Below are 17823 nucleotides of genomic sequence, written 5' to 3'. Positions count from 1 at the left end.
TTAATTTTAGAACTGTTAATTCTGCTTCTTCAGTAGCCTGGCAGTTATTAGATTATTGGTTTTGATGGTGTTGATTGTACAATGAGGAAATTAATACTGTAATTTTAAGGAACAGTGAGGGGTGCCAAACCCAATTTTAATTTTAATTTCAAGAGTTTAAGAGCAATTTTCAAAGTAGAAATCAAACTCAAAGGTATGGTTTTCCACCTGCATTAGTGTGTATAAGCTGCCATAACAAGATAGCGCAGATGGGGGCTTAAACCACAGACATTTATTTTCTCACAGTTTCGCAGGACGGAAGTTCATGACTGAGGTGCCGGAAATTCAGTTTCTGATGAGACCTCTCTTCCTGCTTGCAGACAACTGCCTTCTGGCTGTGTTCTCACTTAGCCTCTTCTCTGTGTGCTGTTGGAGGGAGGGGGAGGGAGGAAGAGGGACAAAGGGAGGGAGGGAGGAAAGGACAGAGAGTGCTCACTCACCACCTTCTTATAAGGGTACCAGACCTCTGGGCTTAGGCCCCACCCCTATGAGCTCATTTAACGACCTCCCTGGAAGCCCTATCTCTGAGTACAGTCACATCGGGCTACAGTTTCAATAGGAATTTAGGAGGGGACACAGTCAGCCCATAACACCACCTAATGATGATTGTACTTCTCGTGAAAGGCGAGGTTAGGTGACAGACCGCCCAGAACCTCTCTGCCACTTAGAGCTTATGCACATGCTCCCTTATGGTCGTTTTTCTTTACGTTTCAGATCAGTATTTTCATGACCCACCTGTCCAACTACGGGAATGACCGCCTGGGCTCGTACACCTTTGTGAACCTGGCCAACTTCGTGCAGAGCTGGACCAACTTGCGACTGCAGACTCTGCCCCCAGTGCAGCTGGCCCACAAGTACTTCGAGCTGTTCCCTGAGCAAAGGGACCCTCTCTGGCAGGTGACACTGAACCTTCTGTCCTTGGGGGTAGAGAGGGGAGTCACAGTTCATGAGTGCCGAACGTGTGCAAGGAATTCTGCTGGAGGTGTGGAAACTGGCATTTTCCACAATTGTCTCTCATCCAGTCATTTCATTCTCTTCAGTGATGTGCTTGTGTGTTTTCTGGATTCAGTGTATTTTCTCTTTGCTTTTCGGAGCTTTCATTTGTTGGTTCAGGAGGTTGGGACACCGCAGTGAGGATGTCTCGTGGTTGGTGTCTTCTCAGAGCTGGTCATCCTGACTGGGAAGTAGTGTGACCAGGGCTGGCAGCAAAACGGCCAGGCTCTGGATGCCGAGGGAGACAGAACCGAGAGCCACAGAGATCCAAGATGCTGTGAGCAGGCCTGACATGTGTGGGTGGACACAGCGCACGGTGCAAATAGAAGGGGAGCCGTGTATACCAGGTGCTCGTACACAGTCTGTCTTTCACATATCCTCACGGTCTTTTAAATCGGACTGATCTTTCACTAGGATCAGGTCTACTGGTCAAGAAAGAATTGTCACTGTTAGCATTGCTTTCACAAATAGTTCAACTTCTCAGGGGAGCCACACAACCCCGGTGCAGGAAAATGCGGTCTCTCTTTCAGCGGTACCCCGCTTCCGGGTTCTTTGCATTGGATCTCGCAGCCACGCAGTCAGTGGGCTGGCTGCAGGGAGTTCCCTGCTGGCCTGACAGTCCCCTGCTGGGCGGTAGGCCAGGAGTGGCCTCAGCGCTCACGAGAAATCGCAGTGACACACTCGTCACCGTCCTCTCTGCCTCTCCTCCAGACTGTGCGTCTCTCTTCGTCCCATAATTCCTGTGCCATCGGAACTGAGTGTGCCTGTGTGTCCGTGTGTCAGGCGAGGTGTGTGCTCGAGGGAAGGAACAAAGAAGGAAATACAGTGGAGGGTTTCCTTGTCAATCTTACTCATTGTTGTATATTCCAAAGTGTGTTTTTAAAATGCTACGGTAAGTTCCACTGTGTTCTTTAGCTTACTCAGCAGCTCGCCACTGTTTGTGCTCAGGCAGCACTACGTCTTCTGATCATTCTCCCTCCTGTATGTTGTGGGACCGTCTGTATGTTGGGTGTGTGCATTCGAGAGATAAACAGATGGAGACACAGTTGTCAGTGACAAAGTCACCCCAAGTAGGAGTTGGCTTTCATAAAGGGAAGCATGGGGTCCCATAAAGGGCAGTTACCCAGAGATGCTCACACACTTATAAAACCCGTCATGTTGAAAGTAAACCAGTTCTTTTCTCACACATGTTCATTTATGACATAGCAATCATTCATGGTACAATAACAAGAAAAAGGAGCCAAGGTTGCAGACGGCTGATGTAAAAAAATGAGTGAATGGCCCCAAGTTCTACTATTTCTTCACCCTAAAAAAAAAAAAAAAAATGAAGAATTTTTATTTCTTAATATTGTGTGAGTTTTTTAAAGTAACTGTATTTGTTGATATTGTTTCAATATCCGTTACACTGTTTATTTTTTAAGGAATGAATATAATCAAAGTTATGCCAGCTCCAGTATTATTTGGTCAGCATGATGATTCTAAATATTGATTAAATGTTCATATAAAATACTGTGCTAGTTGATTGAGGGTATAAATGAAAATTAGACACAGAAAATAGAATTATTTCTTAGGGACCGATGTCACTTTGAAAGACATCAGATCATATACAGACACAGATAAACTTTGGCCAAATGCTGACAATTTTAATTTTGAATACCATCACAGAGGTAACTCCCTGAGAATTTCTTAATTAATGACAGCATTAATCAAAAAATTCAGAGTTCATAAGTTTTTGTTATTGTTGCTGTCATTTTTATAAGTTTAGAAATTTTCACATACCAGGAGTGCCAACAAAATGTCTACAAGTGGACACTTTTGTCAACGTGGCTCAAGCAGTAGTTCACCATCATCAGAAGTATCTGGACGCTGATGGTAACCACTCTGAGCACCTCTTGTCATTGCAGAAGTCAAATGGGACTTGTGTTCATCTTTTGTTATCAGTATATATTGAATATTACAATTTTAATACAGTTTTCCTTTCTTAAAATGTGTATTCATTTTTGGCACCCTTTGTATATTATCAAAAAATAGCTTATTATAAGAATATTTAACTAACACTCAAGAGTAAATAATTACTAAAAGACTCCCGTTTTATCATGTGAATTATATCATTCATGTGGTTTCTTTTAACTGCAGAATAAACTGGCAAATATTTCCCATTAACGAAAGTGCCATTTATTCTCAAATGTATTTAAGAAGGAAAACAAAGAATAGAGCCGTTAAATTCAAGAGGGAATTACTCAGGTACATGAGACATTGACGACAACTAGCTTATTGAAGCAAATCTATGCACTCTGTCAATCATAAATGATGCCAATGGTTGGGTAAAGTACGCAATACCTCCCACGTCCCTTTTCCCCGTGGTTCTCTTCTTTTCACAGGCGTAGTCATAATAGCTGACAAATACAGCCCTAAGCATTACCTGGTGTCCTTTATACAATATGAAGTGAATTTCATAACAACATACCAGGTGTGATCAGAAAATACAGTGAATATTCAAATAAAATACATTATTACCGTAAAAGACACATTGCCATTAACCCCCCTCAAAATACTCACCCTAGCTTCTAATACACTCACCCCATCGTCCTTGCCACTCTCTGGAGCGGTTCTGGAAGTCCTCTTTCATGAGTGTCTTTAGTTGCGCTGTCGTGGCCTCGATGTCCTGAATTAATTCAAAATGTTTACCTTTCATGGTCATTTTGACTTTGGGGAAGAGCCAGAAGGCACATGGCACCAGATCCAGTGAATAAGAGGATGAGGGCACACCGTAATATTTTTATTTAACAGAAATTGCCATATGCCAGAAGCGATGTGTGACATGGAGCCTTTCCATTGTGATCAGAAAATACAGTGAATGCTGCTGCCGAGTGCCATCCAACGGAAAGGGAGGGATCTTCAATACAGGAAGTGGCACGTCAAACCTTAGTAACAACAGTATGTGACAAGTTTCAACTTGTTCAGTGCAGTCAGTTGGGTGTGAGCTATGGCTGAGAGAAGGTGTGTTTTAAACTGTGCTGTAAATCATCCTCCATCATGACAGTGCTCCGTGTCACACATCGCTTCTGGCATACGGCAATGTCTGTCAAATAAAAGCATTTCAGTGTGTCCTCATCCACCTTGTTCACCAGATCTGGCGCCGTGTGACTACTTCCCCAAAGTCAAGATGATTCAGGACAGAGAGGCAGCCATGACAGCACAACTAAAGACACTCACGAAAGAGGACTTCCAGAACTGCTTCAGAAAGTGGCAAGAACGATGGGATGAGTGTGTTCGAAGTGAGGGGGAGTGTTTTGAGGGGGATTAATGGCAACGTGTCTTTTACTATAGTAATTTTTTTACATAAACATCCACTGTATTGTTTGATCACCACTTGTAGAAGCAGAACCAGCACTAATCCAGTCTTTTACGACCCACCATCACCACCCTACAGTCAGGAGAGGTTCCTTGGTGTGTGTCTGTCTTCCTCGTGTGGTCTCAGCATTAAATGTCCAGGTACTTTTCTTATTTAAAAACATGCCTTCTATTTAGTGCAGTTCACTTTTAAAAACTAGGTCAGGTGTCCTTTTTCTTCAGCTTTTCAATTCACACTTTTTATTACCACAAATAAAAGGAAAACATGCAAAATGATGATCTTGACATCTATTTAATTTCCTTTGGTTCCTTATGTAAATTTTTATTAGCACCAACTACTGTACATGAAATCACTGTGTCACCTAATGAAAAGCGCAGTATGAGTTTCAGTCAAGGGACAGCTCGGCCGGTGCCCCATGGAGTGTGTGTGCTCCCTTCCCTGGATGTTGGTTCTTTCACACGAGGACAAGTGCTAATGACACACACAGCACTGTTCCTAAGTATACCCTCCGCAGTGTGGCGCCAGGTGTGCAGGATTCTTGAAATTATACCCACAGGTTCCTGTTAATTCAAGCCCCTTTTGTTTTGGTGGAATCATCACTATGAAGGTGGAAAAAATACAGTTTCCACTTCTGTTTTCTTTTTCTTTTTAAATTCTCATTATGGAACCCAAACCACACGATGGAGGCAGCAGGGAGGTCAGATTCCTGCACATTCACTGACTGATGCTTTCCAGCTCTAACCTGCCAGGGCGGCTCCGTCCATCTGCGGCCAGGCCTTCCGGGCTCCATCTCAGCAGACATGCCAGGTGTGATGGGGACGCCTGCTGGCCGGGCGACCGGCGGAACGTGCAAAGAGCCCAGCTCTGGGCCGTCCCTCCCATTTCCAGGGTTGAAGTCAGAATGGAGGGGGCAGTGTGCTGACCTTCGGGGGTTCACAACTGTGTTAATTCTAGCTGTGAAATCATCTGGCGCTAGCTCAGAAATGCTGCAATTGGAATATCTGTGACACAAAAGAATCACAGGGCTGGTGACGCACACTGTAGTGAACATTCTGTGTGTGTGTTAAAGGAAGAGAAAATGTTAGATTGCAAGAGCAGTGGAAGTTAGGGGCTTCCAGCCCAACCTGCTCACTTTGGAGAAGAAAGGGACGATGGCACCGAGTGCACTGAAATGTCTTGTTCTAAGTCCCTTGGCTTCATAGGGACAGTCAGGACTAAAGCTCCCGTGTTTTCTTCCTCCTCCAGTGTGGTCCTGACCACACCAAGGTGGATGCTTACATGCAGAAACACCTGCTTCTATCGCCAACTCTCTCTGGGATGAAGTGTTTGGGCTCCTTCAGAAGAATCTGACGGTGTGTGGGTGTGGATGTCTTCCTTTGAGGTCCCTGCATAATAAGAGGATGGGCTCTGCCCCCCTGGGACTTACAAACCATCACAGCACCTGGCGATGTGACCCAAATGACATCATGGACCTGTCTCTACACGTATCCTCCTTTGCACTCTTCCTTATCTGTGACTATGATTGCCCTGACCATGCAGTCACAGACACGAGGCCTGTGCTAGCAGCTCATCCAAACCTTGATGAGCCAGTGTTTTCCCATGTTGGGAGCCTGGAACGAGCACAGCTGCCGTCATTAGAGTACCCTGAGTGAGTGGGCAGGAGCAGAGCAGTGTGTGTGCATGAAGAACAATAAACGGGCACCCTGGTTTCCTCTGGTAGAGCAGCATATAGGAGACACAGCCTCAGGGAGCAGCCCAGGGAGTCGGGAAAGCTCGAAAGCTGCCAAGGCCACGTGTATGAGACACACGGCAGGAGCCACTGTCTATAGGTTCTAAAGATGATAGTGAAGTCATTACAAAAATGTGTTGGCCTATAGAGATTATACCAGAGGCCTTTTGCAGAACACATAAGGACAGGGGCAGATGAAGGTAGGACGATGATGTCGCTATGAGAGAGGGAAGCCCTGAATAAGCTTCCTGACTGTAGAAAAGCTGAGTCCTTCAGAGGAAAGTGGAGGGCTTGGTTGTGGATGGGACACTTGGATTGGAAGACAACTCACCTGTAAGTAATCGCCCTGCAGCGTGGGGAATAGAGCTCTGTAATTTCATTCTTTACTCCCATGTTTTCATCTTTAGCCTTCCCAGTGACAAGCTAGAGGTTTTGTGTCACTTTATAGATGGAAGAGGGGACTTCGTTACTGTTCCCATGTGTTTTCCTAATCACAATCTGAGTTTGTGTATTACCTGGTTACGTTGCTCTTCCTAACTCAGAGCAGTACTTAGACCTTTCAGCAATGCTTCCTGAATATGTAGGCAATTCCTTTCAATTCTTTAACCTACAGTGAAGTACCTCACTGCGTAGATTATGCAGAGCTGTGGGACATCCTGACACGCAGAATCGGTGACAGCAGTCCTGCATTATCCTTCTCCTGTCATCTGCAAATATGACCTAGTCAAGTGTCAGATTGCCACACAAGTAACTTACTGAGGTTTAGTCAGGGGAAGGCTGCCAGCAGATCCTAAAAAATAAAATACTGATGTTCTAATACTTTCATACTTTCTGAACCAAAAGCATCCTAAAATAAATATGTTTAGAGCACCTAATCCAAGTATAACGAAAAATAAACCGAAATGTTGTGTGTGCCCTGCAGGAATGTCTGATTCTAATGTCATACTATGACTAATACACTATATTAGACCAACCTGTTAGTAAGGATTTTTAACATGCAGTTTCTTTTACTGAGTTGGCTCTCTAGATTCCCTGGCAGGTCCACTGAGCCATCAGCAATAATATTAGATACTCCATGCAGGAGTGCGGTCGCCTGTTTGAACATACTCAGAGCTGCAAAGGGAACTTGTCGCCTTCTTGCAGAGTCCATTTCACTATGAGAATATTCCATGGGAAAATTCCAACAGTGTCAACTGATTCAACAAACGTGTGGGTATGCAGTACAGAATGTGCAGATGTTTAGGGTAAATCAGAGATCCTTTGTGCTCAGAGCAGCACTCCTGCAGCTGTCACCCAGGACCCCTCCCACCCAAGGTGGGCATGCATGCTCCTCTGTAATTCAGGGAGTCACATGCCATTGAGTCAGCTCCAGCTCCTGGCGGCCCCATGAATGAGTGACGTCCCGTGTCGTGTCCTCACAGCCCTGCTCGGCTCCTGGGAACTCAGCCTCCGGCCTCTTTTATGGAGTCCGTCCATCTCACGTCTGGTCTCCCTCTTTCCTCACTGCCTGCTATTCAGAGGACTTTGGTAGTAAGGTCTGAGTAAGAATCAGACTGTTCGGTGCCTCTGGAGTTCTGCGGAAGGCATTCAATGGACAGCAGGGTGCCCGTGGAGGAAGGCAGTGCCAGGGCTGCGGGGTCTCTGCATAGATGCTGTATCTCAGGGTTTCTCCATAAAGATTTGCTGATCCCCAGCATTGAGAATGAACTTCCCCAGCCTATTAAAATGCCTCATCAGTGCACATGGATTGTTCTAGGCTTAAATGCATTGAGAGACAAAAAATTGGATGTCGCCAGCCTGCATAATGCAAACTTGGAAAAGGATTTTGTTTAAAGACATGTACAGGGCAAAAGTTAATAAGCAGAAGAAATTTTAAAATAATACAGCCAGATAGGGAGGAAGAAAGATTTAAAAACAAAAGCAAAAACACATTCCATAACATTCTCCTTTAAACAGTGAGATCCAGGCAGCAAAAGGCAGGCAGGGCAAGTGGGGAAGAAACAATAGTCGGGAAACGTCTGTAATTACAGAATCATCTTCTGCCAAGAGAAGTGGGCGTCTTTAAAGTTTCAGCTCTTAAGGCCTAGTGATGTCCTAGTTACCTGGACCAGGCATGTGATCTGGGAGGGGATGGTCAGTCTGTAATTGATGGCTCTGCAGTGCCCTTGCCAGGGAAAGAGGTGGAGAAGCGATGCGAAAGCAGCTCTCCAGGAGAGAAAAGGCTAGGCAGATTGGAGTAACTGGATCTAGTGAGAAAGGACGTTATTTTCACACGTCTATTCTATAAAAATACGAACTTTGGGATAAGTAGTATGATTTAAATATATATACTGTTAGCCTGATTGTGAATTTGAGATTTTTATTTAATTAGGAAGAATCAGGGTGCTCAGACCCCTCTAAGCACCATGATTCCGTCAGAATTCGCTGCGCTTTCTAAGTCTGGTTCTTTGCCTGAGGGAATTTTCTGGTCACCTTGCTTGTCTACTTAAATGTCCACCTGCTCAGAACCACCTGTATCCTCTTACCTGTGTGAAAGCCGAGTTCCATGCATTGGAACCAGAGCTCTAAAAACAGCTTTAACTACTTTGTTTTCAAAGTTTCAGTGTATACTATAGTACTTCAAATAGTAAATTACTGTTTACAGCAGCTTCAGATATGCAGGGAACAATCAGATTTGATAATGGAACATAATAGCTTTGTAATTTTCTGACATTTAAAATTACAACAATAGCAATGGAGCAAAGTACAAGGAAATGCTTTGCTTTTCTCTTGGGAATCCCCTCGGACTTTCGTAGTCATTGCCAGAAATTCTCTCTCTCTCTCTCTCTCTCTCTCTCTCTCTCTCACACACACACACACACACACACACACGCACACTTTAACTGCAGAGACAACCTCAGCTTTGGATTCCAGATCTGGAACTAACTAGCCGTGTGCCTTCAGTGAGACCTATATAGAACCCCTTGGTCTCAGCTTCCAGCCGGTAAGAAGGGATAATTATATCTGCTGCCAGACTGCTTTCAGGATTAGAAATAATCTATGTCAAGCAAGTGCCCAGAATATAGAACGTGATCAATAAAGTTAGAAACTCCATTAGCTGTTAGTCAAATATTCAGACAATAGAAGGAAAGTCAGAGTAGAAAAACTCTGAACAAATGTTTTCAGAATATACAATAAACACAAACGTCCTGTTAATGAAGTTGAGATGAACAGATGCAAGGGGAAACAGGTGCAAGGAAAAGAGGCAGAAGAAGAAATGTGGGCATCTGGGCAGCCCAAAAGCAGCACAACTGAAGGAATGCATTACAAAGAGACAATCTGCCTAGACTGAGGGTTACAAGGTGCCACCAACTGGATGACAGGGACAGGAGAACTGAGGGAACGCAGACTGAATTGTTAGTAGTAACACAGGAATGGCATATTATACTTCTTAGTATCCTGGTCATTTTATTTGATGGTTTGCTCCTGTCAGGGTAACTTTGTGGGAAAGTACAGCTAGAATGACTCGTGTCTTTCCCTAAGAAAACAGGACATGTCCATCCGTGTCCCGTGTATTACGATGAAAGCCAGGTCTTTGCTGGTCTTCTGTAAAACGCCTGTCTCTGGGGCGCCTTGTTTCCCAGGGTTGCATGCAGAGGTGTGTCTGGCAGAGACATGCCGTCCAGGGGAGAAGGCCAGTGCCTGCTGCCCATGCACAACAAACAACCTCACAAACGACAGGCTTTCCACAGCGGACTGTCCAACCCTCACTTTGCTCATCAGCCTTTGTGAGGATGAAGAAACCATCTGAGCAAACAAATGGAACACCTGCTCTGGGATTTGTTCTTTGTTGAGAAAGAACAAATATATGTGGAGAAACTGAGTACGTGTAGGTCATTGCCTTACTCCAACTTAACATCTGAAATACAACTGAGGAATAAAGTTCTTTACAAAGGAAGCAGTTGAATACGTTTTAAGTTCTGAAGTGAGGGTGTGAGTAAACAGAAGGAACGAGCTTCCGGTGCCTCTGTGAAAGCCAGCAGTGGAGACGGTCAATGATTTGCTGTGGGAGTTTGGAAGTAAAATGTCTACACAGTTCATAGTATCTTAGTTTTCAAGCATATTTCAAAATCTGTCTGTGCCTCTTAGTAAAAGTCCCCTGTGCCTATCCTAAGTCACCGTCAGTCATTCAGTCCCTACTTATCAACACCTCTTATGTGTCACATTATAGCAAAAAGAGGTCTCCCCTCAGAGAACATAACCTGCCAGGTGAAATAGTGTTGTTATCAATATCCTATACTATTTATGTGCATAGTAAAGTTACTGTAAGCATATACTTGAATAAAATAATTCCAGGTGTTGAAATGCAGTGAAGGACATAGGACGAGAACTGTCCCAGAGAGACAAGGCTGCGGAAGTGCTATGTCCCCTGTCCTCAGGGATGGCCCCTCTCACTGGGTGACATTCAAGTTGAGACCTGAATGATGTCTCAATGAAGTCCTAAATCAATTAGTTGGATGAGTTGCAGGAACCAAACAGCAAGCGTATCCGGCAATGAATTGAATCAGCATTGTGCAAGGGTATCAGGGTCCTTGGGTTCCATGAAGAAACTTCAAGCTCTTTCCCTATCAAGAAACTCAGATATCCCAGAAGTCTAGTCATCGGACTGTGAGGGAACATTCCTCCTGTGGGGGGCAGCCACCTCAGGTGCCATTGTGTTCTGACCATCCATCAGGACATCGGCTCTCAGATGGATGTTCACAGCAAGAGTAAGGTTTCTCTGTCACCACAATGGCCTAACTGATCTGGACAAAGAAAAAACAGTGTGTGGGGGTGGGTAGTGTGGGATCACATAATAAGCACTCTCTGTTATAGCACAATGTAATGATTTTAAATGTATTAACTCATTTAATCCTCTCAATAACCATGTGAGATAGGTACTACCAACCATTATTTTCTGGATAAGAAAACTGAGGCCCAGAGACTTTAGGAAAATTGGTGAAGACACAGGCAGTTTCCCTCCTGAGCTCACACTCTTGACAACTGAAATAAGTGGGGGAGGGTAGATATTCTCTTCAGGTAGAAGAATTGGCAGATTTGACTGAGTTGGAAAAGTACTGAGAACATTGCCCAGAAAATTAAACTAGTCAAAGATTCAGGTGCCGGCACAAGTGTGTCTACAGCCGTGAACACGGTGTGACTGAAGCACTGGGTTGGTTTGACTCAGCGCGCTCCTCGAAGTGTGATCCGTGAACAGGCTTGCATCTGCTCCACTGGAGCTCAAGCCCCTGCACCAACGAGTAAAGCATCTGTAGCACTAGGCATACCAATTGTTCCAGCTGAAATGTTTGTTTATTCTTATACCAGAAAGCAGTGCACTCCGTCCTGTTCTGACACAAGGGCCGTATGTTCTCCCAGACAAGTGCTTTGAAACACACTGAGTTCGAGTACAGGCTATGTGATTAGAATGAAGACACTCCAAAAATCGTGGTTAAATAAAATGCAAATGTATTCCTCACTCATACAAATGTGTACAGATGGCAGGAGAACTAGCTCAGTTCCTCGTGGTCACCCAGGGCCCCAGGCTGGCAGGCGCTCAGCATACAGGTGGCCATGATGGACTTCCTCGTCCAGCGCCCAGGAGCGCTCCAGGGTCTCCTGTTGAACAGTCTGCCGCAGACGGCACACCTACAGAACCTCAGTGGGGTCACACTGTGATTCTCCCCTGAGGTTTGACCGAAACCCTGCGAGGCATCCTTTTAGAAGCTAGCGGCCGTAGTGCCATGGGTCTGCCATGACGTGTGGCCCACGGGGCAGGGCTGCCTGCATTTCAGTCTTGCCTCCAGCAGGGCGGTTTCTTGGTCTGGGTTCCACTCAAAGCTAGCAGTTCTCTGCATCACCTGGTCAGGGACGCAGAGCAGCATCCCCAGAACAAGACAATTCTGCTTCCAAAACCCACAGAAACCTAGCAAGTCCTGTGCTTTTCTTCAGCAGAAGGAAATGCAAGTACAGTGAGACACCTTGTACTTCAGGGAGGCTGTGCCAGAACATGGCCTCAGAAATCCACCGCGGTGCTGGGCCCTGGCACTTGGCGGTATATCTCCACCCTGTTTGTCAAGGCAGCCAGAGTACTCGCCACTCTTACCTGCTGGATCTAGTGAGCCTCATGTCACCAATATGGCAGGCCAGAGTTGCATTCTCTCGAATGTGAAGATGACACTATATGACACTGAGCATTGGTTTGGAGAATTGTTTTTGAGAAAAATATTATTTTGAGGAAAATAATTTTATTTTTCAATTACAGTTGACATTCAATATTATTTATATTAGTTTCAGGTGTACAGCACAGTGATTAGACTGTTACATAATTTATGAAGTGATTCCTCCGGATAAGTCTAGTACCCACCTGGCACTATACATAGCTATTACAACATTATTGACTATATTCCCCATATTGTACTTTATATCCCTTTGAATCTTTTGTAACTATCAATTTGTGCTTTCTAATCCCTTCACTCAGCCCCACAACTCCTTCCCATCTGGCAACCATCAGTTTGTTCTCTGTATGAGTCTGTTTCTGTTTTGTTTTTTGTTGTTTATTTTGTTCTTTAGATTTTGTATATAAGTGACATCATATGGTATTTGTCTCTCTTTGTCTGACTTGTTTCACTTAGCATAATACTCTCTAGGTCCATCCATGTTTTCACAAATGGTAAGGTTTCACTTATTTTATGGCTGAGTAATATTCCATTGTATAAATATACCACAAATTCTTTATCCAATCATCTATTGATGGGCATTTTGGTTGCTTCCATATCTAGGCTATTGTGAATAGTGCTGCAGTGAACATAGGGGTGCGTATATCTTTTCAAATTAGTATTTCGGATTTCTTCAGACAAATACCCAGAAGTGGAATTGTTGGGTCACATGGTACTTCAATTTTTAATTTTTTGAGGAACTCCAAACTGTTTCCGTAGTGGCTGCACCAGGTTGCAATCCCACCAACAGTGCATGAGGGTTCCCTTTTCTCCACATCCTTGCCAACACTTGTTGTTTGTTATTGATGATGGCCATTCTGACAGGTATGAGGTGGTATTTTATTGTGGTTTTAATTCACATTTCAGTGATGATTGGTGATTTTGAGCATCGTTTCATATGTCTATTGGCCATCTGTATGTCCTCTTTGGAGAAATGACTGTTCAGATCCTTTGCTCATTTTAATTGGATTATTGAGTTGTATGAGTGCTTTATAAATTTTGGATATTAACCCCTTATCAGATGTATCATTGACAAATATCTTCTCCCATTCAATAGGATTTATTTTCATTTTGTTGATGGTTCCCTTTGCTATGAAAAAAACTTTTAGGTTGATGTAGTCCCATTTGTTTATTTTTTCTTATTTTCTTTGCCTGAGGAGATACACTAGAAAAAAATATTACTAAGGGTAATAATGTCTGTGAGTTTACTGCCTATGTTTTCTTCTAGGAGTTTTATGGTTTCAGGTCTTACATTTAAGTCTTCAATCCATTTTGAGTTTATTCTTGTATATGGAGTAAGAAGGTGGTCCAGTTTCATTTTTTATTTTACATGGATCTGTCCAGTTTTCCCAGCACCATTTATTGAATAGGCTGTTTTACCCCATTGTATATTTTTATCTCCCTTGTCATAGATTAAATGATCATATAAGAGTGGGTTTATTTCTGGGCTCTTTATGGATACATTTCTAGAAGCTTACAATCTTTCAAGGCTAAGTCAAGAAGAAACAGAAAATCTGAATTAACCAATTACTACTAATTAAATCAAATCTGTAATCAAAAAGCTCCCAACAAACAAAAGTCCTGAACCAGATGGCTTCATAGGTGAATTTTACCAAACATTCAAAGAAGAATTAACACCTATTCTCCTCAAACTATTCCAAGAAGATTCAAGAGGAGGGAAAGCTCCCAAGGTAATTTTATGAGGCCATCATTGCCCTGATCCCAAAACCAGACAAAGACATTAGCCAAACAGGAAAATATAGGCTGATGTCCTTAATGAACATAGATGCAAAAATCCTCAACAAAATACAACAAAAAACTGAATTCAGCAACATATTAAAAAGATCATACATTATAATAAAGTGGGATTTATTCCTGGGATGCAAGGTTGATTCAATATCTGCAAATCAATGGATGTGATGTACCACATAAATAAAATGAAGGATAAAAATCAAATGCTCGTATCAATAGATGCAGAAAAAGCATTTGACAAAATACAGCATCCATTTATGATAAAAACACTCAGCAATGTGAGAATAGAGGGAATGTATCTTAACATAATGAAGGCCATGTATGACAAGCCCACAGCTAACATACTCATCGGGGAAAAGCTAAAAGTGTTCTCCGTAAAATCAGGAACAAGACAAGGATGTCCACTTTCACCACTTTTATTCAACATAGTATTGGGATAAAAGTCAGACAAGAAAAGTAAAGGCATTCAAATTGGAAAGGAAGGAGTAAAACCATCACTGTTTGCAGATGACAGGATACTATATATAGAGAACCCCAAAGATTCCACCAAGAAACTATTAGAACTGATCAATGAATTCAGTAAGGTACCAGGATACAAAATTAATATTCAGAAAGCAGTTGCATTTTTATACACCAATAACAAACTTTCAGAAAGAGAAATTAAGAAAACAATCCCATTTACAATTGCATCAAAAATAAATCAATAAATCAAATACTTAAGAATAAATTTAACCAAGGAGGTAAAAGACCTGTACTTTGAAGATCATAAGACATTGAAGGAAGAAATTAAGATGCAGATACGTGGAAGCCCACACCGTGCTCGTGGGCAGGAAGACTCGCTGTGGTTCAGATGTCCCTGCCACCCAAGCAACCTATAGAGTCAATGCAATCCCCGTCAAAATGCTCATGGCATTTTTCACAGAACCAGAACAAGAAATCCTAAAATTTATATGGAACCATTAAAAGACCCCAAATATTCATGGCAGTTCTGAAAAAGAAGAACAAAGCTGGAGGTATTATGCTACCTGGTATCAAACTACACTACAAGCCTATCGTAATCAAAACAGCATGGTGTTGGCATAAAAACAGACACATAGATCAATGGAACAGAACAGAAGAAAAAATACATTTAAGTAATATTTTCTTTCTGTAGTGCTTTTTGCCATCTAAAATCAAAACAAGACAAAACAAAACTTCAAAACAAGAAGGGAGGAAACTAAACAAATTAAGTAATGTGAATTCAAAAGAAATAGAGGATTTAATTTGGCATTCTTTAACTGAACTTTGGAAGTTTAACTGTGGTAAGCATTTCTTAACAGATCTATTTTTAATTAAAGTTATATTCTGAACTAGAATGAAATGCTATTGAGAAGTCTATGACTTTGCAGAGTCTGTATTTGACAAAATAATCAAAATAATTATAATTACAGAACTTATTTGACAAGTTTTATCTTGAAAAATATTTGTCAAAAAAGGACACTGAAAAGTAAGTCTGAAAGTATTTGGTCTCTAATATGTAGACATTTCAGTATGGGAAAAATTAGAATTGAAAATATTTTCTTCAACAGAATTTATTGTGAGTTACTCCTGCCCACTAGACAAAATATTCCCCAGTTAAAAAAGTGCTGGCCTGTAGGGAAGAGTTGATTGACAGTGTCAACATTTCAAATTTATTGACCACAGAGTAACTCTGAAAAGGATTGCTGGCAATGTTATGGAAAAGTAAAACATAGCAAGATCATACTGAAAACAATCATTCTTCAGAGGAACTCTGGACAATTGGTATTAGAGAAAGATGAGCCTAAAGATCTGATTAATGTCTATAACTATGAACCATAAATGATTAGCCATCTTACATCATCTTAAATATTGGGATAAAAATTGTCATTGTTGTCATGCCCAACATAGGTTTTTTAAAAAATAATTTTATTTGTGAAAATGAGTTTTGAATATAATTATTTACATTACCAGTACAATAAAACCAATGAGTCAATAGATATTTTTTAAAAACTATCATTTTTATTTAAGGGCCCTTTTAATTCTCCGAAGTGTCATGATTTGGGTGATGGGCTGGGTCACTGATACGGACCAGAATGGGCTGGAACAGGAGAAGGAGAAGGCTGAGACGGGGATAAAGCTGGACCGATGGGTGGATATGTTAGGTCTGGCATTTCTTCGTCACAGCAGTCCAACAATGACACATATGCAGTTTAAAATATGGGTCAAGAGAGCAGGAGGGAGGGAAGGGCTACCAACATGGACCGTCCTGCTGTCAGCTGTGGGGCCGGGAGGGCCGAGTTCCTGGGGTCTGGGGCCGGCATGCGCGTGACCCTGCTTTGGAACGGGCCCCGCTGAACACAGCCAGGCATGAGGGCACAGTAGGTCTCATTTTGCTTCCTCCTGCAGAATCCATGTGATGACAAACGGCACAAGGACATCTGGTCCAGGGAGAAAACGTGCGACCACTTACCGAAGTTTCTTGTCATTGGGCCACAAAAAACAGGTACGAATGGTCAGCTCTGCTGCTTGAACCTTTTTTTTCTGGTCGTGAAACACGTTGCCACGAGGCGGTGTTGGACTGGGATTCCTGGGTGGAATATCGGACACCTGGCAAGGCCGGTGTCTGCCTCGGTCTTCTCCCCTGTCAATCATCTCTCTGCCCGGAGCCTCAGTGGGACGCAGATGGGGCCCGTGGATTAGACAGAGGGACCAAACTTTTAACTATATATTTTAAAATTGTTGAACACACGTCAGATTTCTGACAACTTTCAGTTTTTGTGTCATGGTTCTGGCATCTGATTTTTAATTTCTACTTTCTATGTATTTGCCTAATTAACTCCTGAATTCAGTTATTTTTAAAAAGGGTTAATCTTGACTCAAACTATTTCACACTGCATATCAGCCTTGCAGTGACTCTTTCCCAGGGCCACTGCCATTATGACTTTCAAACATGATGTGCTTTTTAATAATCACTGGGTGTAAATATGGTTTGGACTTATTTTCTGATACACCTGAGACTCTTCAGATGTTTTCCCCCTGGTGTTTCATCATGTGCCAAGGACAAGTGTGTGAGAATGTAGTAAAAGAGAAGACAAGTACATCACCAATGAGATGACACTTTCAATTAGAATACCTTGTATTGTCCTCAGTGTGTGACAAATTTTATACACTCTGCTCAAGAATCAGAGTTTCTCCTGAGCTGCTGTATTTTGAATTCACTGCTTTGACCAGAAGCATTGTCATCAGTGAGTGACAAAGCGTGACACAAAGCAAACAGTAACAATACCTGCACCCGCCCCCCACGACAGTACCTGTAATACAAGCAAGCAGGTCACTGTAAGGGTTTGGGGCACAGTTTCCAGCCTATTAGATACTGGCTGTTGGAATCTCTTCTTCCCCAAAGTATAAACTGAATGACAGCAGGAAAGTGCGGGGAGGGCGGGAGGGGAAAGCAGCAGAGTCTCAGATCCATGGCTCGTGCCGCGCCGTTCTTGCTTAAAATGTGCATTAATTCCCTACCAATGCTGCTGTAGCAGCATCATCTCTGGGATGACGATGGAAGAAATAAACAGTCCTCCGTTGTAAACTTGGTTTAAAAACTGAATTGAAAGACCTATCTCCCACCGTTTGTCTCTAGCTATTAACTTCCTCCTTGCTCAGCTAGAAAACTAAGGTCAGTAAAGATAAATCTAGTTTCCCTCGTGCTGTTTGTATTTCTA

General features: G+C 42.7%; 1 protein-coding gene across 3 annotated transcripts in view; it reads left to right on the top strand.

The window, feature by feature from the left end:
* Positions 1-17823, top strand: part of LOC308509191 (bifunctional heparan sulfate N-deacetylase/N-sulfotransferase 4-like) — a 206333-nt gene that overhangs the window by 166489 nt on the left and 22021 nt on the right. For all 3 annotated transcript variants that reach the window (XM_081076935.1, XM_081076934.1, XM_081076936.1), the window contains exons 8-9: positions 754-936; positions 16511-16607. In XM_081076935.1, the coding sequence (XP_080933061.1) occupies positions 754-936; positions 16511-16607 (280 nt within the window). The remainder of the gene's footprint in view (positions 1-753; positions 937-16510; positions 16608-17823) is intronic.

The sequence above is a fragment of the Rhinolophus hipposideros genome, assembly GCF_964194185.1.
Source record: "Rhinolophus hipposideros genome assembly, chromosome: 16".
Taxonomy (NCBI): Eukaryota; Metazoa; Chordata; class Mammalia; order Chiroptera; family Rhinolophidae; genus Rhinolophus; species Rhinolophus hipposideros.
This window is presented reverse-complemented; position numbering and strand designations above follow the sequence as displayed.